General features: G+C 35.8%; 1 protein-coding gene and 1 non-coding gene across 3 annotated transcripts in view; both read left to right on the top strand.

The window, feature by feature from the left end:
- The window catches only part of MMRN1 (multimerin 1), a 104,644-nt gene extending 80,015 nt beyond the window's left edge, over positions 1–24,629 (top strand). For both annotated transcript variants that reach the window (XM_012179683.5, XM_012179682.5), the window contains exons 7-9: positions 2,962–4,947; positions 22,055–22,207; positions 23,483–24,629. In XM_012179683.5, the coding sequence (XP_012035073.2) occupies positions 2,962–4,947; positions 22,055–22,207; positions 23,483–23,904 (2,561 nt within the window). In that variant the 3' untranslated portion in view covers positions 23,905–24,629. The remainder of the gene's footprint in view (positions 1–2,961; positions 4,948–22,054; positions 22,208–23,482) is intronic.
- Positions 1,130–1,278, top strand: LOC114115453 (small nucleolar RNA SNORA57). Its single transcript, XR_003589793.1, has one exon. It is a non-coding gene; the product is annotated as a small nucleolar RNA SNORA57 (small nucleolar RNA).
- Positions 24,630–25,805: the final 1,176 nt, after the last annotated feature.

Below are 25,805 nucleotides of genomic sequence, written 5' to 3'. Positions count from 1 at the left end.
CCGGAGAGAGTGTTTCCTGGTGTTTGGAAACTTCTCTCTTTTAAGCCTCCCTTCCAGGGACAGATCTCTGTCCCTACCTCTTTTGTCTCTCTTTTTATCTTTTATATTTTGTCCTACCTCCTTTTGAAGACAATGGGCTGCTTTTCCGGGTGCCTGATGTCCTCTGCCAGCATTCAGAAGTTGTTCTGTGGAATTTGCTCGGCGCTCAAATGTTCTTTCGATGAATTTGTGGGGGAGAAACCAGTCTCCTGGTCCTATTCCTCCGCCATCTTAGGACCGCCGCCCCTACCTTGTCAATCTTGAAAAACATTTTAAAGCCAAAATTGTTAGGTTATAAATTTCAGAGAAGTCTGATTCCTAACCTTTATTATTTTATTGTGTTTCATCTAGTTGTTGCCATGAGAAGTAAAGATGATTTTAACTAACAGAAAATGACTAAATGATTCTATATAAAGTGCCATAAAAATATCTTTTCTATTAAGTGGTGCCTTACACTCAGTGAAGCTACCATATTCTGTTTTAAATGTCATAAATCTCATTGGCCAAATTTCATTTTCTATGTAGCATCTAGAATATACTCAATGAAGATTTGTTGTATAAATGAGTGGTGTGTCAAATGCTAAGTAAAATTTAAAAAATAAAAATACTTTAAAATCTTTCTTGGTATAATTGTTCATGTTAGTAAATGCAAAAGCTAGACTGTTTCAGTATAATTTATCTTAACTGCAGCTATTTAATCTTTTCTAATAAACTTAGCTTTTCTTTAGTATTTTGGTACTGTGTGTCACTGATTACTATTTCATACTTCACATGCTTTTTTTTTCTATTACATGCAAGTTGATTTTCACTTACTTATAAGTTTATTTCAGTGTCCAATAGGTTTAGAAATGTAAATTTTGTGCTCTAGAAATCCTAGACCCTAAAAGATCTATTAACAACATTCATCTTTAGTGTTTAGGATTTCTAAGGAAATATTTATCCATTCACAGCTTTGTCTTTGTACCACATAAGATGCTCAAGCAATACATCATTCCATTTGATATAATTGCTGTTCCACAATATGCTTTATGTAAGTCTCTCAAGCAACTTAAATACTTTTAAAAACTTGTTTAAAAAATAGAGACATGACCCTCCTTTTCTTGGCGCGGGTCGGGCGTGCAGTCCCGATCCGCGTAATGTACGGAGGTAGAGGGAACGGGCTCTAGCCCCCTCGGCGTCATGTCTTCGGTACCGGCGGCCAGCAGTCCGCCGGTTCTATCCTCAAGCGCCGGGACACAGAGAAAAAAAAAAAAAAAATAGAGACATGTTGAGACTATATATTTTTATTTGCTAATCATTTTTCTTGAATAGTCTTCATAGTAGCCATAACTTGTTTCACAATACTCCATTGCGCAGACCTACAATTTAAAATACTTTGTAATATGTTACCTGTATTTTGCATTATAAATGCTGGCTACTTGTTGGATTTGAATGGACATATCTTCCATTTATATCTGTTTCATTGCCACATACTATAAATATGCTTCAAATATGTTTTAGTTTTTCCACTTTGTTTTTTTGTATGTAACTGGTTTGTCTGTTTTTACATTTTAAAGATATTTATTTCCTGTTTTAAACGATTCTGAATAGTTCAAGAGTTTTTTCCTCTTTTCCTTTTTTTTTAATGCTGCTTTTTGGATGTCCATAATTCTGGTTTGTGATCAATCTGTTCTTTCTAAAAGGGAGGTATTAGTATGTATTTTATTAATGGCAAGTTTCCTCTCCCCTTTTTGTTAAGCATTAATGTAATGATATTGTAAATTAACTATACTTCAATAAAAAAAATTAAAGAATTATCAAACTAAAAATAAATAAATAAAATCACCTAAAAAAGAATTAACATCATGTTATGATAGGTCATGTATATCTTAAATTTCTCTCTTTGTTTGACTTAGTTTTGTGGTTCCCCCAAACATCTCATTATTTTTATTTCATTCTTATTATGAACTATTGTTGAATTTTGATTATTACTTCTTATTGCTCCTCATTTGGGAACCTCATGAAATTTCTTTCTGCAGTCAACATATTAAGTTTTAGAAGCACAAAATACAAGCTCTGAAACCTAATTACAATTGACCCTTTATCAACATAGGTTTGAATCTCCTAGGCCCACTTACATAAGCATAAGCAAACTTTTTTCAGTAGTACTTACTACAGTGCCTCACAATCCACAGTCAGTTGGTCTAATCTAAGGATGTGGAACTGTGGATTCAGAGATTTGTTATTTAGTCACTCAGTCATGTCCAACTCCTTTGTGACCCCATGGATTGTAACAAGCCAGGATTTCCCAGCCAAGAATACTGGAGTGAGTTGCCATTTCCTTTTCCAGGGGATCTTCCTAACCTAGGGATCAAACCCATGTTTCCTGCTTTGGCAGGCAGGTCCTTTACCACTGAGCCACCAGGGATTCAGAGGAACCTTGGATATAATGGAGGGCCACTACAGGTAATATGTGGAGTTTTGGCTGTGCAGAGGGCTAGTGCTCCAATCCCTGCTTTGTTCAAGGGTCAACTGCACTAGAAAGCTAATAAACAGTCACGAGCTAATGTTAGGTACTGAGGCAGAAAGCCGCAAACTGTTTATTTTCATATAAAACTAAGGCTAGAATCATTGCATACAAGGGTCTGTTAACTGAAGTCCATCGTATTTGCTTCATGTCTTTTTGTTCAAAGAAACTTAGTTCTACAGTTCTAGTGTGTACTACCTGCAACTGATTTTTTCTCCCTCAAGACTTACCAATTAAGAAATGATCACCTTGTAGGAACGCCAGTAATTTTTTTTAATTTCATAAGAAATGTAGTTAAGAAATGTTTTTATTTCATGTCATTAATGTTTAGTCACAAACTTTTATATTTTTAGAGATATAGTTTACACAGTTAAAATCGTATGTCATTTATTGTTGTTTCTTATTTCTTTCTCCAGGCCTAAAGTCCAAAAGCATTAATGATCTGGTAAAAGAAATAGTAAGAGAACAATTTAAAATTTTTCAAATTGACATAGAAGAGACCGTAGCGCAGCTCTTCAAGACTGTATCAACCGTCTCCAAGGAACTTGAAAATGTCAGACAAATAATTCAACAAGTTAATGAATCTGTAATTTCAGTAGCAGTCCAGCAAAAGTCCGTTTTAATGCAAGAAAATAGGCCTACTTCAACTGATATACTGGACCTGAAAGATCACATTGTAAATATAAGACAAGAAATGACCTTTATGTGTGAGAGGCCTGTTAAAGAACTAGAAGCAAAGCAGACGCATTTAGAAGATGCTCTAGAACAGGAGCGCGCCAGGAGAATTCTATATTATGAATCCCTCAACAAGACCCTTTCTAAAATGAAGGAAGTGCAAGAGCATCTTTTATCAACTGAACAAGCATCAAATCAGAAGACTATTCCAGTTCCTGTATCAGTTAGCAATAACATCACTGAATACGTATCTACTCTACATCAGAATATAAAGAAGCAAGGTTTGATGTTGTTGCAGATATCTGATGATTTCCATGCCCAAGACAGCAAGATAAACAATCTCACCCTTGCTTTGGAGATGGAGAAAGAATCTGTCAGGGAGGAATGTGAAAACATGTTATCCAAGTACAGAGATGATATTAAAGTTCAAATTAAGGATACAGAAGAGAATTTACAAGTTTTAAACCAAACATTGGTTGAGTTTCTCTTTCCAATGGACAATAAAATGGATAAAATGAATGAGCAACTAAATGATTTGACTTATGATATGGAGATTCTTCAACCTTTGCTCGAGCAGGGAGCATCCTTGAGAGAGACAATGACTTATGAACAACCAAAGGAAGTAGTAGCTACAAAGAAAAAAGTGGAAAGTCTGACTAGGGCTGTTAACAGTCTTAATGTACTTACCAAAGAACTTACAAGAAGATACAACTTACTTAGAAATGAAGTACAGAGTCGTGGGGTTGCCTTAGAGAGACGTATTGATGAACATGCCTTAGAAACGGAAGATGGTATAAATAAGACAATAACTATTGTAAATGATGCCATTGATTTCATTCAAGACAACTATGTATTAAAAGAAACTTTACATAGAATAAACTATGATCCAGAGAGCCATCATAAATGTACCCAAAATATGGACACTATATTGACATTTATTTCTCAGTTCCAACAATTGAATGACTCTATTCAGATTTTGATCAATGACAATCAGAGATATAACTTCATTCTGCAAGTTGCCAAGGCCCTTGCATATATTCCTAAAGATGAAAAACTAAGGCCATCCAACTTTCAAAAGATTTCCCAAATGTTCAATGAAACCAGTTCCCAAGTGATAAAATTCCAGCAAAATATAAGTCATCTGGAGGAAAAAATACTCTCAGCCACAAAAATTTCCAAAAATTTTGAAACTCGATTGCAAGGCATTGAGTCTAAAGTGACCAAGATGCTCATACCTTACTATGTTTCACTAAAAAAAGACAGTGCAGCTACAAATGAGAGCAACCAGGCTCTACAATTGCAGGTCTTAAATTCCAGATTTAAAGCACTAGAAGCAAAATCCATCCATCTTTCTATTAATCTCTCTTCTATTAACAAGACTGTCTATGAAGTAGTAACAATATGTCATGATGCTTCTAGAAGTATATCAGAACTAAATGCTACCATACCCAAGAGGATAAAAGATTCCCTACCAAATATACAACTTCTTCAGAAAAGTCTGACAGAATATGTGGAATCAGTAATTGAAACAAAAACTCAAGTTGTCCTATCTAATTTAACTTGGCATATAAATCAATCATTGTCCAGTAGTCTTGCAAATATTGTCAAGTCACAGAAGCAGATAAAAACATCACTGAAGAAACCAAATACTCTTAAAACAACAGTGAACCTGACAACTGTCCAGATAGGCCGGGCCCAGAGAAACACAGACAACATTCTACTTCCTGGTAAGCTATTATCAAAAAATAACTTTTAATCATTTTCCTATATAAGTCTATTTAGTAGATATGTATGGTTTAGCAAGATCATAAGCTTTGGCACTTAACTGAGCTTGGACAAATAGCTAAGTAATTCAAAGATCTCTGATATATTATTTGAATCTTATTTCATCCTGTGTAAAGCAGTTATCAATACAAAACAAATGCTTATAGTGTAAATACTTGTTCTATATGTCTTAACTTTTTTTCTGACAGGCCCCCGATAAAACAATCAAGCTTGCTCTTGTAGAACATTTTCTTTGCATATGTAATTAAAGGACTTTATTAGACAATGAGCTCCTTGATGAATAAGACTAGACTGTGTCCTGTTCATTTTGGTGTTACCTGGCGAAATGTTTGGTGTGCCATAGGAACTCAGAGTATATCTGTTGAATGACTGGCCCAGTGAATGTACAGTGAGCAGAAATTCAGTTTGGGCTGATGACAGAAGGCCTTGAATGACAAGCTAAGTATCTTAGTCCCTTTGGGCTATTTAACAAAATTCCACAGACTGGGTAGATTATAAACAACAGAAATTTACTTCTCAACATTGTAAAGGCTGGGGAAACTAAAATTAAGGTGCCAGCATAGTAACAATCTGGTGAGGGCCCTTTTCCTGGTTCACTTGATTCTGGTAATCACTAGCTGTATCCTCACATGGCAGAAGGGGTGAGGGAGCCTGTGAGGTCTTTGATAAGAACACTAATCCCATTCATGAGGGCATAACCCTCATCTCCAAAGCACCTCCAAAGGTCCCACCTCCTAATATCATCAACGGTGGGGGTTAGTATTTCAACCTATAAATTTTGGGAGATACATTTCAGGCAGGTAGACATGATTTTGTAAAGAGTGGTTTTTGGAAATTTTGGGCAAAGTGTTGGGGTATGGTGAGAACTGTGTCTCAGGAGCATGAAGCAAGTAGTTGTGTGTAGCATGAAATTAAGAGTACCAGTTAGGACATTATTGGCAAAATCGTAAGAACCAGATCTTGGGAAGAGGTAGCTGAATCAGAGGAGATGGGTATGAATAATGTAAAAGTAATATTAGCAGAGATGAAAAGATAGTGGGAAAATTAACGGTCTAAGGAACAACAACACATATTTCCAGTCCTAGTTGTTTCAGTATGTCTGTGTAGCCTTGAGTAAGTTCACCTCTCTGAATCTCAGATTCTTCCATTCATGTGATGGAATTGCAATAGGTATTTTGCTGAGCTCCTTAGCAGAAATATCCAGTCCCAGACTGTATCAGTCACAGACTAGATCATTAAAAAAAAAAAATATGCGAGCCATTCACAGCCTGAATGCATGGCACTTGGGAAGGGGAGAAAAGTAGAATATTCTGTGGTTTTGCACTTGGGAAATGAGATGGTAGAAGTACCATTGACAAATATTGTAAACTCCAGAGGGGAAGCATACATTTGAGAGGAAAGAGGAATTTATTGTAGTGCATATAAACTACTTAATAGTCTCTCTGTATGAAAGAAGTGTTTTATTGAGATGTTTGGCATATGAGTAACATTAAATAATCTTTTCACAATGAAAAGAATACTATTCCTAAAAGAAATGACAGTGTACCTCTCATACAAGTCTGCTGTTAAATTATACACTCATTTGGATGAATTTTGTACTTTACTGTTTTTTAATTACAAAAGGATAGTCATTATCCTAGAATAATACGACCCTTCATGTTTTATCTCTGAATGTTCTGATAATATTAAAAATCACAGAATAATACAAAGTTGAGATATCTCTTCACTATTTAAACTATTGCATTTATTTATGTATGACTCCTTTCAAATTAATCTGACTCAGGAGAACTAATCCCGCCCTATGGGATCACAGAACAATTATTTAGGCTTTACATATTTCCAAGAAAAGGCAGTGTTTCAATACAAGATGTTCTTATAATAATAATTTTAGGAAAAATAAGTTGTTCTTCCTCCATATTATTTTAATCCTTGGTCTTTCCTCTGTGGACACTGCAAATGAGTTTGTTAAGCTCCATAGGATGTGTGATCATACACCAGGTAAGCCATGTCTTTCCCCCCTTAAATCAAAAAAATACCTGTATCAATACAGCAACTATACATTTAAATAGCTTCAAAATTAAGAGATTCAGTAGAAAACAAAAAACTAACAGTTTGATATTCTTTCATTATAAAGAATGCATGCTAGGAGCTTATAAAAATTGCATTGAGTATTTATATACCAGTATATTAATGGGCTAATAATTAACTTAGTATTGATTCTTTTTTTTTACTGATGCTTTGATATAATTACTTCTGGTTTCTTTATTTACTGTAAGTAGAATTTTTATAGACCTAAAGTTAATAATTAATTAAAAGTTCTTTATTTTATCTTTGTAAAGATAACCCATAATGATGTCAGGGCAATGGAGATTTATTGGCCTAATTTTATATGTGGGGTAGATATTCACTTTATGCAGGAATAGCAACGTAATATGTGGGGCCCTTTCAAGTGGATGCATAGATACTCAGGTTCATTAAGCCAGGTCTGCTTCTATGAGCCATGAAGCTAGTGGCATTCATTGGACAGCTGAGCAGGTAAAATATACGTAAGGTAATAAAATCAGTGGATTCAGGCTAAATTCTCCTATAAGAATAAACCAATTGCAAAATATACTACTTGCTTTGATACCAGCTGTGAGGCACACTGAAATACTACTTAAATTTGGCTGTTTCCTTTGACCTTTGCTATGATATGGTAAATATAGTTCAGCCATATTAATCCCTTCAGTTCAGTTCAGTTGCTCAGTCGTGTCTGACTCTTTGTGACCCAATGAATCACAGCACACCAGGCCTCCCTGTCCATCACCAAATCCCGGAGTTCACCCAGACTCACATCCATCAAGTCAGTGATGCCATCCAACCGTCTCATCCTCTGTCATCCCCTTTTCTTCCTGCCCTCAATCCCTCCCAGCATCAGAGTCTTTTCCAATGAATCAACTCATCACATGAGGTGGCCAAAGTACTGGAGTTTCAGCTTTAGCATCATTCCTTCCAAAGAAATCCCAGGGCTGATCTCTTTCAGAATGGATTGGCTGGATTTCCTTGGACCTAACAAAAGCAGAAGATATTAAGAAGAGGTGGCAAGAATACACAGAAGAACTATACAAAAAAGAGCTTCACGACCCTGATAATCACGATGGTGTGATCACTCACCTAGAGCCAGACATCCTGGAAGGTGAAGTCAAGTGGGCCTTGGAAAGCACCACTATGAACAAAGCTAGTGGAGGTGATGGAATTCTAGTAGAGCTATTTCAAATCCTGAAAGATGATGCTGTGAAAGTGTTGCACTCAATATGCCAGCAAATTTGGAAAACTCAGCAGTGGCCACAGGACTGGAAAAAGTCAGTTTTCATTCCAATCCCAAAGAAAGGCAATGCTAAACATGCTCAAACTACAGCACAATTGCACTCATCTCACACTCTAGTAAAGTAATGCTCAAAATTCTCCAAGCCAGGCTTCAACAGTACGTGAACCATGAAATTCCAGAAGTTCAAGCTGGTTTTAGAAAAGGCAGAGGAACCAGAGATCAAATTGCCAACATCCACTGGATCATGGAAAAAGCAAGGGAGTTCCAGAAAAACATCTGTTTCTGGTTTATTGAGTATGCCAAAGCCTTTGACTGTGTGGATCACAATCAACTGTCGAAAATTCTGAGATGGGAATACCAGACCACCTGACCTGTCTCTTAAGAAACCTATATGCAGGTCAGGAAGCAACAGAACTGGACATAGAACAACAGACTGGTTCCAAATAGGAAAAGGAGTACATCAAGGCTGTATATTGTCACCCTGCTTATTTAACTTATATGCAGAGTACATCATGAGAAATGTTGGACTGGAAGAAGCACAAGCTGGGATCAAGATTGCCAGGAGAAATGTCAATAACCTCAGATATGCAGATGACACCACCCTTATGGCAGAAAGTGAAGAGGAACTAAAAAGCCTCCTGATGAAAGTGAAAGAGGAGAGCGAAAAGTTTGGCTTAAAGCTCAACATTCAGAAAACTAAGATCATGGCATCTGGTCCCATCACTTCATGGGAAATAGATGCAGAAACAGTGGAAACAACGTCAGACTTTATTTTGGGGGGCTCCAAAATCACTGCAGATGGTGATTGCAGCCATGAAATTTAAAGACGCTTACTCCTTGGGAGGAAAGTTATGAGCAGCCTAGATAGCATATTCAAAAGCAGAGACATTACTTTGTCCACAAAGGTCCATCTAGTTGAGGCTATGGTTTTTCCTGTGGTCATGTATGGATGTGAGAGCTGGAATGTGAAGAAAGCTGAGTGCCGAAGATTTGATGCTTTTCAGCTGTGGTGTTGGCAAAGATTTTTGAGCGTCCCTTGGACTGCAAGGGGATCCAACCAGTCCATCCTAAAGGAGATCAGTCCTGGGTGTTCTTTGGAAGGACTATTGCTGAAACTTCAATACTTTGGCCACCTCATGAGAAGAGTTGACTCATTGGAAAAGACCCTGATGCTGGGAGGTTTGGGGGCAGGAGGAGAAGGGGCAACAGAGGATGAGATGGCTGGATGGCATCACCGACTCGATGGACATGAGTTTGCGTGAACTCCGGGAGTTGGTGAGGGACAGGGAGGCCTGGCGTGCTGCAGTTCATGGGGTCACAAGTAGCTGGACACGACTGAGCGACTGATCTGAACTGAACTGAGCCACTGTCATTTGCAGAATAAGTACAATTTGTAGAAATAAAATCCACATAAACATACTTTTTTAAATTTAATTTTTTTAATGAAGCATAGTTGATTTATAATATATTTTTTGTTTCATGTGTACAACACAGCATTCACTTAGACACACATATATTCTTCTTTAGATTCTTTTTTAGATTATATATATTCTTCTTTAGACTCTTTCGCCTTATGGTTATTATAAAATGTGGAACATGGTTCCCTGTGCTATACAGTAGGTCCTTGCTGTTTATCTATTTTATATATAGTAGTGTATATATATTAATCACAACCTCATTTATCCCTCCTCCCTTTCCCTTTTCCCCTTTAGTAACCATAAATGTTTTCTATATCTGTGAGTCTCTTTCTGTTTAATCTTAATAACTGAGAACCTCCTTTGAAGCCTAGTAATAGGAATACTATAATGATATAATATTGAATACTATTTAATAACACTACATCCCAGGCTCTTTTCAAACTATTCTACATATGTTCCTTCATTTGATATTTATGAGGTAGCTATCATTATTCTTATTTTGAAGATGAGTAAACTAACCCTCTGCGTAAGGTCACGCCTTGTAAGTGAGACAGCCTGACTCCTGGTCTGTTGGACCCAGGGCTCAGCTGAACCACGATACTCAAGTAGACTCTGAAGTGTGTTCACCCGCCTTTCTCTTCCTTCTGCTTATGTTTGATGCATCATACCTACTTCAGAGTCTGGCCACATCTGAATATTCCATGTGACCAGAGTTGATACTCCCAGGGAGTTTGCTTTCTTGAGAATCCAAATACTGCCACTTTTTTCTGCTTCTCATCAGAGAGAAGTAAGCGGCTGTTTTTCAGTGTAGCTTTTCCATGATAATGGCCAGTGGGCAGTTGTGATTGAAAGTTACCATTTGTTTTTCACAAGATCTTCTTGGGTCTGATGCAATAGCAGGTAAAATTGAGAGTCTTCTTCCCCTCACTTCCTTCTGAGCCATTTCCATATTCAGTTATGCTGACTATGATTCCTCCTAGGCCAATGCTGATAAACTGTTCCAGTTGAATCCCTAAATATTTGATTTGTTTCTAAACAATAGTCCAATAGACATCAAGAGGATTTCATTTCCACTTTGAAGATTTGTTTGTACAGTTGGCAGACTTGTCCCTACAGAAAGAGTTTGGCTGCTTGCCTTCCAAGAGAAGCTGAATCCTGTGGTAACAATGTCAGCAGCATGGCTGAGGCTGTGTCCTCCGCTCGTGAGACCACTGGCTTTCTACTTTAACTATTTCCCCTGTATTTACCAGGTATATTTAACTCTCCTTAATAAACCTCTCATTCATCACGATCACTTTAGTTACTCTTTTTAAGAAAGATTCTGTAAAAGGTTTGGTAGTGTATGATATACAACTTTTAAAATGATCATTGCTGTGAATATAAGCAGTTTAAAAGAAAAATAAGAAACTTGTGAACATTTAACTATTATATCATTTTAAAATCATTTATAAATTTTTTGACACAGCATAGAGGCAGTTGTGGATGACTAAGAAGCACTGAATTGCCTAGCAAGACTTATTTGTAATAAGCCTTTTTTCCTAAAATATACTTTCCTCATTTATAAAATTAGAATAACATATCTATCTTACAAAGTTTATTTTAAGGATCAAAGAAATCAACTGGAACACAGTGTGTTATTAACATGGTTATGACTATATGATAAAATTTTCTCAGCTATATTCAGTTTATATTTTATTTTCTTTAATATTTTCACTTAATATTTGATATGTGATTATTTCCATGTATTAACATAATTTAAATGCTCATGGTATTCCATTGTTCTACTTTTAATTTATAAGTCTGTGTGTTTTAAACTCAACATGTTTATAAATGAGCTTAAGCTTATCACATAACAATAAGTCAAAAAGAACAAGATTAAAAATGTAAAGGCTTTAATGTATAAAAATGCTTGTGCATTACAAGCACAAAAGAGATCTGCAGAAGTTTTAGAGTTTTATCCACCGTATTTCGGCTCTTGATATACTTTTCCATGTTATAAAAAATAATCATTCTCACATATGCCTCAGGATAAGTTGACTTCTATACAAAATAGTGACTATTAGCTAATTAAAGTTTGAAGGATTGTTGCTTGAATTTAGTTTACAATGTGTTTCATAAGGTATCCAAAATGTCACGCAAGTTTGCCGATATACTGGAAGCACTCATGGTACCCAGAAAATAGCTACACACACAGCTAAGGTTTATTATAGTGAAATTATGCATGATATAATCAGCAAGGGAAAAGGACCCAGGCAGAATCTAAAGAAATCCAGGCATAGGCTTTCTTAGGCTCTCTTCTATAAGGGGGTCACACTTGTGTGTGGGATCTTTTTTTTTTTTTCCCCAGTCACCAAAACATGCAGTAACATGCAATTTTTCTGCCCAGAGAAGTCCACCAGATATCCAACTCCTAAGGTTTTTACTGGAGCTTGTTAGTCAGCTCACACTGCTATACTGCTATGACAAGTACCATAGGTAAGGTGGCTTATAATCAATAGAACTTTACCTCTCACAGTTTTGAGATCAGACAAGCATGGTTAGTTTCTGATGAAAGACCTCTTTTGGACTGCAGACTCAACTTCTTTTCTTCTCACATTACAGAAAGGAAAGGAGGGAGAGAGCTCTCTGGGGTCCCTTTTAAAAGGGCACTAATCCTACTCATGAAGGCTCCACCCAAAATATCTAAATGCCTCCCACAGGTCCCACCTCCTAATACCATCCCTTTGGGAGTTAGAAATTTCACATATGAGTTTGTGGGGGACACAAAGTTTCATCTTAAACAGGGCTGGTCACGTAAGCACATATCAAAACTCTAAAAGGAAAGCAGAAGTTCCGCCTAAAACATATCATTTGTACAATGAGTCAGGGCACTATGAAGACACTTTTTAATCAGAGAAGCCAAGTTCCCAGATATGGATCAAGGGCAAATCCTTGAAAGTCAGCATTTCTAAAGGTAGCAGTCTCAGGCCTGCTATATAAACTCTTTTCTGCTCATGATCTTAAATACATTCTTTGTGCCAGAGTTGGTTAGCAAGCCTGTCTCTGGGGATAGCATCCCCAGTTTGTGTCAATAAAGCAGGGTCAAAGAGAATATTAAATGAAGTAGTTTTTGTTCATTGTTCCCAAGAAGAAGAAAAGAATCCCCTAGCTTTTCAGAGGATTCCCCTGTGTATGGAAGGATGACAGTTGAAGAGAAGATGCTGGCAAAACTGACAATTCTTTCCTGCCTCATGTCGTAAAGTGACCATGGAATCTAGGTGAACAGTCAGAACGCTTTGTGCTTGACATTCTCATCTGAGCCAAATTTATAACACATGCATCTGACGATAAAAAAGAAATGGGACAGGATACCAGGATTCATTTACATAGTCACTACATATGCTAAGATTAGTCTCTTGACAAGAAGCACAACAGCTATTTTTCAACAACATCTTTGGTGTTTCTTTGACACCAAAGATTTTACACCAGATCTAATTATTAACTGGCCTGTGATTAAATACAGTGAATGGATGTCTTTCCACTGGTTGCTAACAACACTATAAGTTTCAAAACTGCACCTGACACTGTAGTATTATTTTGTGTCGTACTCATTGTCAAGCATGAGGAATAATCTGTTGGGATTATTAAATCGCAAATTGTGAGCATGTTGCACAGCTGTCTGAGTGGACATGATTCTCGCATCTTGACAAAAAATTGCAACATAAAAAAAATAGTTATGCCATATGTTAACTGCACACGAAATTTGAAAAACGTACCCCAAAAGTTTACAATTGCCAGTTTTACTATGCATAGCTTCAAAGTGGATCTGAAAAGAAATAATAACTATTTTCTCAGTATTATTTCTCAGAAATAATAAGTATTAATATTTTCTCATGGTCCCAGAGTGGCTAGTTGAGATGTTTAATAATAAACACTATTTGGTTTTAAATAATAGGAAATATTTTTTAAGAGAAATAATAAGTATTTTATTGTAAATTTAATTTGAATTATTCAAATCTACTTATTTTGAACATCACTGTTTTTCAGGGGAAATATAACATGGCATTTTGTTTTGTTGATATAATTGGTTAATGTAAACTCAAGTCTCTTTACCTCTCAAACTAATTACCCAAAAATTTATTATACAGTGTTTGGAGAACTAAAGAAGTCAGTGAAAGAAAATTGTTCAGTCTCATTTTGCCAGTCATGTAGAAATTAAAATACACATCTACCTTTTGCCAAAAAGGATATCATTTTTATAATCAACAGTGCCTTAAGAACTCTTTTCTAGACTTTATAATCTTAAACAAGTGTTAAATTTAAAAACTTTCAGCGATATTTATAATAGATTCAAGAGGTAGCTGCACAAATATTAAGTGCCAATAAAATAAGGTACTTTTATAGATATTTGGGATATATAACATTTTTAAAAATTTCTATTTTTTGGAGCTTACACTCTGTCAGGGATAGAGAAAGATAAGCAAAAATGTAAATTATATAATCTGGTAAAAGGTGATAAATGTTATGCATAAAAGAAAAAGTAGAGAAAGGTAGAAAATCAGAGTACTCTGGGATGTGCTGCGTGTGTATAGGGAGCCAAGGGTAGTGTTAGTAAATAAAATCATGGGATAGGGTTCAATATCTGGAAAAATAGTGAACCCTGAAGGCAATGGGAATAATATAAAGAAAACTTTGTAATTTTGTTGTAACACAAGTTGACAGTGGAAGATGTACGTATAGAGTACTGTGGTATTTTGTTGTTATGTTTTATGTTTAAAAGTTTTTTCCATGTGCTTCTGAACACCATGTTGATATAGCTGTTTTGAACATGAAAGAAGAGAGACGTCACAGCATATGCTAAGCACTAAATGAGGGTTATAGGAGTTTATTATCATAAGAGTTTAGCGTCTTATTAAGAACTGGATGTTTGGGCAAATCTCATGAAAGAAGCAGTTTTGGGCTGAGCATTCATTAAATCAACCATTTATACGCTGTGTGGAGTATCATATGTTTAAATTCATTCTGTTAGTAACAATGAAAGATATTTGAGCAAGAGTGTAAGATAATCAATAACCTCAGATATGCAGATGACACCACCCTTATGGCAGAAAGTGAAAAGGAACTAAAGAGCCTCTTGATGAAAGTGAAAGAGCAGAGTGAAAAAGACGGCTTAAAATTCAGCATTCAAAAAATGAAGATCATGGCATCGGGTTACATCACTTCATGGCAAATAGACGGGGAAACAATGGAAACATTGTCAGACTGTTTTATTGAGCTCCAAAATCACTACAGATGGTGACAGCAGCCATGAAATTAAAAGACACTTGCTCCTTGGAAGAAAAGCTATGGTCAACCCAGACATGTTAAAAAGCAGAGACATTACTTTGTTGACAAAGGTCCATCTACTCAAAGCTATGGTTTTTCCAGTAGTCATGTTTAGATGTGAGAGTTGGACCATAAAGAAACCTGAGTGCCGAAGGATTGATGCTTTTGAACTGTGGTGTTGGAGAAGACTCTTGAGAGTCCCTTGGACTGCAAGGAGATCCAACCAGTCCATCCTAAAGGAAATCAGCCCTGAATATTCATTAGAAGGACTGATGTTGAAGGTGAAACTCCAATACTTTGGCCACCTGATGCAAAGAACAGGTGGAAAAGACCCTTTTAATTGGAAAAGACCCTAATGGTGGGAAAGATTGAAGGTAGGGGGGAAAGGGGACTACAGAGGATGAGATAGTTGAATGGCATCACCAGCTCAATTAACGTGAGTTTGAGCAAGCTTCAGGAGTTAGTGATGGACAGGGAAGTCTGGAATGCTGCAGTCCATGGGGTCACAAAGAGTTGGACATGACTGAGCAACTGAACTGACTGATAGCATAATCATGAGTGTGCATTATTAAGATTTATTATAAGTTCTTCCACAGATCAGTCACAAAATTACAACTATCCTGACTGGAATATATTAAGACCTCAATAGGTGATAGAGAAAGGAACAAAATGAAAACTGGGACCGTTAGTTAAATGTGAATATATATTTAACAGAAAACAGCCGATTGAAAACACAAAATCTTAGAATAAAAATAACACCAACATTTAAATAAAGTATCAGGGATAAGAAGTCAGTCATTCCATTAATGGAAAGAGAAAGTTTAAGAAGGAAGTACAGATGCACAGGGGCAGAGAAGTTTAGTCTGTGATACATTAGTTTAAAGCTCTCTATCCTTGTGTGTGTGTGTGAACTTCTGCATGCCCAATCGCTCAGTCATGTCCGATTCTTTGTGACCCCATGGACTGCCCCTTGCTAGGCTCTTCTGTCCATGAAATTTTCCAGGAAGTAATACTGGAGTTGGTTGCCACACCCTCCTCCAGGGTTGCCACACCCTCCTTCCCAATTGGGTTGGGAAGATCACCTGCATTGGTAGGCGAATTCTTTACCACTAAGCCACCTCTATCCCTATGGAAATGTCCAAAAGTCAATGAGTAATGTAGGTCTGGAACCAGAAAAGAGTTTGTAGATAAAAATTGGAAATTATTGCAGTGAGATGATAGTTGGGGGCACAGAAGTAAATTAGGTAGCTAGAGAAAAAGTAGAGAACTGAAGATAGAACCATGGGAGAGAGAAAAAGGAGCAGTCAGAACCAGGCAAGCACATGAGCCTCTGAATCAAAGTCTTTAAGAAAAAAGAAAAGATTTTTTTAAAAGACATAATGATGTAGAAGGAGGACCTGTGCAAACAAAATAATAGAAATAAAAATGTTGGGGAGATGTCTATTTATTGTTGCTATAATTTACATGGAGTTAAATTCACTTTTTTTTTTTCTTTAATTCACTATTTTTGACATGCAGTCTGTGAATTCTGACAGATGGGTAGTCATGTAATCTCCGAAAAAGTCAAGATGGAGAACAGTTCCATCACACCCTCAAATTCTCTTATGTGCCTTTTTAATCAAATCTACCTCTACTCCCAGTCACTGTCAAAAGTGATATGTTTTCTCCCCTTGCCTTTTTATCTTTTGCAGAGTATCTTTTACATTAAATCATGTAAAACATTATGCAAATCCACCAGTATCTGTTCTAGATACTATGTCCACCACAACATTATAACTTTTCTTTATCTTTCATGCTGTGTAGGCTTTTGAGCCTGGCTTCTTTCACCTGGTATATTTGAGATCCTTTGTTGCATGTGTTCCTTTTTATCACCGAATAGTGGTCCATTGTATGGATGGACTTACAGTTTGTTTACCCGTTTAGCAATTGAAGGATGTTTTGGCTGTTTACAGTTTGAGGTGATTATGAATAAAGCTGCTGTAAACATTCAGGTTTACATTCATACATACAGGTTTTTGTGCATACATAGTTTTCATTTCTCCTGAGTTATGCAGCAGTAGCATAACTTAGTCATAAAATAAATATAATTTTAACTTTGTAAGAACTGGTCAACCACTCGCCATTTCCGTTAGAAATGTATGAGAATCCTAATTGCTCCATGATCTTATCAGCACTTGGCATTGCCAAGTGTTTATTTTACTATTTTAATAGATTATTATTGTATTTAATTGTGATATTATTTTGCATTCTCTTAATGACTAACATTGTTGAACATATTTCAGTACCTTTGCCATTTTTAATATTCTTTTGATTGAAGATTATAACTCTAAAGAAAAAGGCAAAAACAGATGATAATGTTGAGTAAAAAATATTTTGTTTTCTGAATGGTGACTTAGGATAAATATAAATGACAAGTGTTAGAGTAAATCATGTGAGACAGGGCTAATCTATTTGGTAAAGATTGCTGATATGATTAAAGGAGCTTTAAATTATATTTGAAGTGTTGAGAAAATGATCCCACAAACAAGATCAATAACCACAGATGTGAATTTAAAAGAACAGAATAAAAACTGATAATTTGAAGGAAAAGTAGTAAAGATGGTTGAAAACAATGTTTCCATCCATCTTTAACTAATGAACAGAGTATGAGTGCCTGTTCATTATGAACAGGCAATGAATCTGAAAAAGTAATATAAACAACTGCTCACATTTCTAGAAGTTGTTGGAAAGGGACAGATGAAGTGTTTTTAGAGCAATGAAAGGATACGACTTATTTGATAGGTATGGTTTTGATAAATGATGAAACAGAATAGCACTGAAATTAATACATACATTAGTATGAGGGTGAAAACATGTTAGCATTGGCATCAGGATGAAAGATAAAGGAAAGTTATAATGTTGTGTAGACAAAGTCTCTAGAGCAGATACTGGTGGATTCATATAGTGCTTCCCTCTGTGTATGACAAAAGTTGCCCAGAGGCACTGAGAGGTCTTCTCACAAGTCTGTTAGAAACTCCATTCTGACCTCAGCAGGGATCAGAGTTATCAGTCCTGCACAATGTTACTGTGTAAATGATGAAATAAAAAAATAAAATCGTGATGCTAATCTAGAACTAGGCATTAAAAATAAAAATAATTTAAATAAGTAATAAATAAAAATAAAATATTATATAAAACATGTATGGTGCTAAGTGTATTACAAACAAAAATAGAAGTAGAAAACATCAGTATGAAGTGTCCCTCCATTATTCACCAAATGCCTATTGAATAAGTGCTGAATGAGCACTGAGAAAAATTAAGTGGATAGAGGGGTAAATTAAACACAACCTCTCTTCTCATGGAGTTCAGACATTAAACAAGCAATTAAAATAAAGAATGGTAAATATTGGCAAAGACAGAGGGCTTTGAAAATGTAAGGAGTTCTTCAAGCAGTTCAAATTTAACAAGAGTCTTTATAAAATGTGAAAGTAGGATTAATACAGAAGTATAACTTGAGCACATATCAGGGTTCAGAAAGCAAAGATCAGAACAAATTGAGACTTATGAAACATTCCAGTACAGTGGTAAAGGAATTTTAGTTCTGTTCAGAGCAGAGAAATGAATCTTAACAGGTTAGTCACACTATTTGCACAAAATGAGAGAATATTGAGTTGGCCAAACTTAATTGTACTGATCTTCATCAAAGAAAATAAATGGACTAGAAGGAGTTTGAAGTTCTGCCCAAGATAGAAGTTGTGGAAAGTTTGCTTGAAATAATTCCATGTCTCTAGAAGAACACACCAACGACATCATAGGATCAAACACTACCTGATCTTTGAGAAAAAGTGAAAGAAATAGAGTATTAGATAAAGGGTGAGATCATCTACTCAATCTTCCATCGCTTTGTTTATTCGTCTTTACAAAGACAGTTCAGTACTTCTATGTGTCAAGCACTGCGCTGGTCAGTAGTGACACAAAGTTTAAGTGGGAACCCTGAGCCCTGTCCTCACAAAAGCTCACACTCTAATTGAAAGTAGGCACAAATGTGCAATCATATGATGACTCGGTGGGTGAAGAATTCACCTGCAACGCAGAAGACACAGGAGACGTGAATTCGACCTCTGGGCGGGGAAGGTCCCCTGGAGAAGGAAATGGCATCCCATTCCAGTCTTCTTGCCTGGGAAATCCCATGGACAGAGGAGCCTGGTGGGCCACAATCCTGGGGTCACAAATAGCTGGACACGATTGAGTGACTAAGCACGCACACAGGCCTGATAAATTCAACAGGAACTTCAGAGCATCAAACAATTAAAAGAATGTATGCAATTCTACAGACAGGAAAGATCTAAAACAAAAAAGAAAATGATGTTTTATTTAGAGTCTGATTTTTATTAATTCAAGGACAAATTGCCCATTGAACACAAATATGTACAGGAACTTATAAAGGTATCTAACCATTTAAAAAATATTTTAGTAATAAAGTAAAAAAAATACAAATCAGATGATATACAAAAGTAGATTTGTAGCTGACTGTGTAATGAAGTAGAAATAGCTTCAACTGACAAATCAGTGCCAACCCATCTTTAGTTGTTTGTTACAAGGTTCTGTACTTAACAAGTATCCATTAAATATTTTTCCAAAATGAGAATATAGCCAATATCTTATCATAACTTTAAGTGGAGTATAGTTCATTAAAATATTGAATCATTATGCTGTACACCTGAAACTAGTAACATAACACTGTAAATCAGCCGGACTTTAAAAAAATTTTTTCATTCTAATTACACAGGCATGCAGTTTGGTTACATTTTATGTGAATTTGAATTATTTAAATATGAAGTATAATGCATTTAAAATATTTATAGATCTCACTCGAGATAGATGTTAAAGCAAATAACCTTAAATTTAAAAACCATCAGTGACCATGTTTTGAAGTGAATGAATTGTAAACAGTTTACACTATTTCCACAAGGTGGAGCCATAGCGGTAACTGTATCCAGCAATGTATTCTTACAACCTTTTCTTTCCACATTATGTATTACGTTTATAACCATATTTATTGTTTATGACCATATTTATAACTTGAGGCTTTCTAAATAACTGAAATTATTCTATATTTAATAAGTGAACTGAAACACTGTCTTCAGCAAATTGAGTATGTTGGGGATTTATCCCACTCTTTTACTGCTGTCTAATATTCCGACAAAGGTCCGTCTAGTCAAGGCTATGGTTTTTCCTGTGGTCATGTATGGATGTGAGAGTTGGACTGTGAAGAAAGCTGAGCACCGAAGAATTGATGCTTTTGAACTGTGGTGTTGGAGAAGACTCTTGAGAGTCCCTTGGACTGCAAGGAGATCCAGCCAGTCCATTCTGAAAAGAGATCAGCCCTGGCATTTCTTTGGAAGGAATGGTGCTGGAGCTGGAGCTCCAGTACTTTGGCCACCTCATGCGAAGAGTTGACTAATTGGAAAAGACTCTGATGCTGGGAGGGATTGGGGGCAGGAGGAGAAGGGGACGACAGAGGATGAGATGGCTGGATGGCATCACTGACTCGATGGACGTGAGTCTGAGTGAACTCCAGGAGTTGGTAATGGACAGTGAGGCCTGGTGAGTTGCTATTCATAGGGTCACAAAGAGTCGGACACGACTGAGCGACTGAACTGAACTGAATATCCCTTGCTGAAAAGAGAGTGGTAGTAATGGTGTTCGTCTCTTAGTCCTGTCTGACTCTTTGTTACTCTATGGACTGTAGCTCACCAGGCTCCTCTGTCCATGGGATTCCCCAGGCAAGAATACCGGAGTGGGTTGCCATTCCCTTCTCCAGGGAATCTTTCCGACCCATAGATAGAACCCAGGTCTCCTCCATTGCATGCAGATTCTTTACTGTCTGAGACACAGGGAAGCTCTGCTGAAAAGATTTATAGTTCATTTAGCAAGTCCCTTCATCAGTGGTCATTTAGGGGTCCTACTATTCTTCACTAGTGCAAATGACATCATGAAGAAATTTCTTGAACATTATCTTTGTGCAAGTGGGTCTGGAATATATATTCTGCTGGGAGAAATTTCTGGCTCAAAGCAAATGAACATTTTTAATTCTGTCAAATTGTCCTATTCAAAGGTTCCAATAATATACGGTCTAACCAACATTATATGAGAATGCTTATTTTTCTGCATGCCTGTTTTGTTTTTAAATGTTGCCACCTGATATAAAATGTTGTTGATGGTAATTTGTTACTCCTTAATTAGTAATGAGGTTGAATAAGTTTTAAACTATAGTTGTTCACTGACTTCCCAGCTCATATTACTTGCTCATTTGCCGCAATTTTTACAGGGTTACACTCTTTTTTGTGGGGATTAGTCAGAACTTTTTATTTATTATAGATATTAGTCATTAGATTGTTGTGTCTGTAAAACAAAATTTTCTCTTCACCTAGCACTTTGAAATTTCATAATGTGTGGCTTTCATTGCAAATGAGTTTTGAGTCTAGGTGGTCAAACATCAGGATTTTTCTCTTATTTTGTGTTGAAAGAGCTTTCTAAAATTTTAAAGCTCAACAAAGATATTCTGTTTATTTGATTATAATGTAATCATTTTTCACATTTAGTATTTTTATGCACATGGAATTTATATTTTTATGAAAATACAGTTAGTTTAGCACCATTTATTGATCAGACTGTTTTCCTTCTGTGATTTGAAATATTACCCTCATCATGCACTGGTTTCAATTGTATGTGATTGTGTGTCCAGATAGCCTATTAGTTCTACAGTTGACAAAAATCTTAATATTTAACACATATAAATGCAGTGGATCACAGAATTATTCTCACTTCCAAGAAGCAGGAAAGGGCTTCAGAAGCAGCAGCTCAGAGAGTTCAGATATTTCGTGAAATCCCATGACTGCATCGGTGGGTGATCTGGGCCTGGGAATGCATTTTTCCTATTTCTGACTCAGTGTTTTTCCCATTCTGCTGCAAACTCTAATTTGACATCAACAGAAAAACAGGTCATTTTTACCCTCTTTTGTCTTGATTCTTTTTCAGTAACAGAGGAGTATTCATACTGTAGTAGATCCCCGTGCCAGAATGGGGGTACGTGTATAAATGCAAGAACTAGCTTTATCTGTGCTTGCCGACATCCTTTTACTGGTGACAACTGTACTGTCAAGGTGGCAGGAGAAAATGCTTTAGCTCCAGGTAAGAAAGTGCTTGTGTCCTTGGATTTGCTCAATGTCCTAAACAAAAATATTTTTTGAAATGTTTACAAATGAATGTTTAGACCTGCTTAATCTGGACTCACTTCAGGATTAATTCCTTTTACGTCTGAAATTCACTGAATAACATACATGGTTTTGTCAGGTAAACTAATTCATATACACTAGTTGAAATTTTCAATGTTGGTTTAATAGAAGTAGTTTATTAAAAATCCCCCAACTTGTTTTTTTTTAGTGCATCTTAAAATATATATTGCATAAGAAAATATAAATTATACTTTCTTAAAATAAAATATATATTATATATATGCCATATAATATATATGTATACATAATGTATATACATACATATATATATATAAACTTTTTCTCCTCAAACAAGAATACATCTTTGATTCATATCAAACCTGATCCCTTGAATAAAGCTTTAATAAGTGCATAGCAGTGTCTTCTATGAAGGTCATAATACCGTTCTGACTGGCTGAGGGCTGTTAGACTATGCTAAAATGTAGTGAGTAGAGCAAGATGCCTTTTTGTCCATTTACTTACATAAGTATTGGTTGCTATAGATTTACTTCCAGAGTGTATCATTTTTTATTTTCACACAAGAAAAATGTGTGCAGTGCTTAATATATATTCTCTTTAAAATGATGGCAAAAATATGTTTCAAATCAGGCTTTTCTTAATAATATGCTGCATAATAAAGAGTGAATTTTTTAGTCTGCTCTTAAATCTCAGCCTTTGTAAGTACGTTTGGCATTAATTACATAGAAGATTGCTTTTGTCTACCTCTGTATAGTGCATATGATTTCCTTGGGTTTCCGTTTTAGCCTCCAGAAACTGTTTGACAACGTGCAGAAAAAATTGTTTCTACATCATGTCAGCTTTAATTCATGCAAGAGGCTTTAAAACATTCTGGCATACCATAATAATCATAAAATGCTTTGAATCCCTTCATCTCTGGAGAGATCAAAGACACACACAAATTAATCTTTGAGGCATTTTTGTGAATGATATATTGAGTGTTACTGTCATTCTACCATGATCTAAGTGGAGAAACTGAGTCTCAGAGAGACTAAGCAATTTTGGGTAGTTCAGGCAGGAAAAGAGGCAGACATCCAGACACACATGCCCTTGTTAAGTCCAGTGAGTGACCATTTTACTTCTACTAAGCCTTTTTGTAACTGAGATAAAGATTAAAGATATAAACAAGATCAAAACATGAAAATCAACTCTTTCCATTTTTTTCCACTAACAGATTTTTCAAAAGGAACTTACAGATATGCACCGATGGTGGCATTTTTTGCATCTCATACTTTCGGAATGACTACACCTGGTCCTATCTTATTTAATAACTTGGATGTCAACTACGGAGCCTCATATACGCCAAGAACTGGAAAATTCAGAATCCCCTATCTTGGGGTGTATGTTTTTAAGTATACCATTGAGTCAGTTAGTGCTCATATATCTGGATTTTTAGTGGTTGATGGAGTAGACAAGCTTACATTTGAGTCTGAAAATGGAAACAGTGAAATACACTGTGATAGGGTTTTGACTGGGGATGCCTTATTAGAATTGAATTATGGGCAGGAAGTGTGGTTGCGCCTTGTAAAAGGAACAATTCCAGCCAAATTTCCCCCTGCCACTACATTTAGTGGTTACTTATTATACCGTACATAAATTAGCATGAAAGATAGTCACCTTTACTGAGAAGCAGCCAGGGTTTTTATTTATCTTTGCATGCACATCTGCTCTGTTTTTGGTTTTTCAACATGAATGAAAACGAATCTCTTTGTAAAATCTGAGTAAGGCTCTAAGTTTGTTTATTTCACAAAATTATTTAATTATCTTTTAGACAACCCATATATGAAGGAATTTTTGCTCCTAAAGAGGTTTAGTAGCATAGAAAACAAAATTAGTTTTTTAGCATAACCATTCCTATTTTTGTTCTTTCATGTTAAGGCATTGCAATATAAAGGAATATTATAAAAGGACAATCAGTCAATATTGCCAGTCACAGTAATCTTTTCAACAAAACATTTAACTTTTGTGATTCCTTGTGTGCATAAATATATAACATATGTTTCTTAAAATCATAAGTTCAAAGCACTCAAAGACCAAGAAGTCTTCCTTTAACTTTGATTTTCAGTTTTTTCTGTTAGTTTAAAATTTTACATATTGAAATTTTCACTTGTAATTAAAAATTTTAAACTTGAATTAGAAAATTGAAATATGTTTTACTATTGTTTCCTTCCTAAACTATATTCAATATCCAGTGAAAAGCCATAAAGGAAAAGAATATGAAAAACCATATATATATGTGTGTAACTCAATCAATTGCTATACACCACAAACTAACACATTGTAAGCCAACTATATATCAATAAAATTTTTCTAAAAGATTATTTTTTTCTTCCTATAATTAGAGAATAAAGAAATAGTTAACACACGAACATTTACACCCAAGTCTAAAGACACAGAAGTGGATATTCTATCTTTCTTTCATCATACAATAACCATGTGTGCTCTGTCACACTCAACTCTTTGTGACTTCATGGACTGCAGCCCAGCAGGCTCCTGTATCCATGGGATTTCCCAGGCAAGAATACTGGAGCAGGGTTGCCACTTCCGTCTCCAATGGATCTTTCTCACCCAGAGATCGAACCGGGGCTCCTGAACCAGCAGGCAGATTCTTTACCACTGAGCCACCAAGGAAGCCCATACAATATATACAGGGGAAAAATAAAAAACACCTTTCTATAATAAGTATCCTATGGCAACACATGCAGACCTGATTGCATTTTTATAACAGGTGCATATATCCCATGGTGATATTATGATGTATGGATTTATGGTATGCTTCCTGTGCCCTGGTTCTCTTCTATGCAGCTAATACGTAACATCTCATTGATTCCTTACAACATTTTTAAAAGGTGGGTATTAACCAAGTTCCACAGCTAGGAAGGACTAAGGTAGGATTTAGAACCTTCTTCTCTAGCACCCACTTGCATCCTTTCTCTATCTTACTTCCTACAGATGTACCATAATTGATTTAACAATCCCTTTGAAGTTCATTTGGATTATCTCCAATGCTTCATTATAACAATATTATTGTAGTGAACACTCTTAAACACACATTCCTTATATATTTAAAAAGATATTTCTGAAGAAGAAATTCCTGTAAGACATTCTAAGAAAGAAGTAAAAGTTTTTGGTATGGAAAACATTCCTCATCAATTAATTTATTTAATGCTTATTATAATCCTATGAATAATGTACTAACCTTATGAGATATGTATCATGTATTATTCTCTTTACACTGGTGAGAAACAGAGGCACATAAGTGGGTAAGTTTCACAGTAGTTCAGGAAATTGTGAGAATTTCAAGAACAAAAGATAAGCGTATATTTCTACTTTGCTAAAAGTTCTATCAAAAGGCCCTTGAGAAGATTGTTATCCAGTTTACTCATGTTAAGGAGTACTCACTGCCCCCAAGAAAGACATACTAATCAAAACTTACAGTATTTAAAACTGCTGCCAATCTTAAAAGTGAAAATATTATTTCCTCAGAGCAGAAACAA

This window comes from Ovis aries, chromosome 6, assembly GCF_016772045.2.
Source record: "Ovis aries strain OAR_USU_Benz2616 breed Rambouillet chromosome 6, ARS-UI_Ramb_v3.0, whole genome shotgun sequence".
Lineage (NCBI taxonomy): Eukaryota > Metazoa > Chordata > Mammalia > Artiodactyla > Bovidae > Ovis > Ovis aries.
This window is presented reverse-complemented; position numbering and strand designations above follow the sequence as displayed.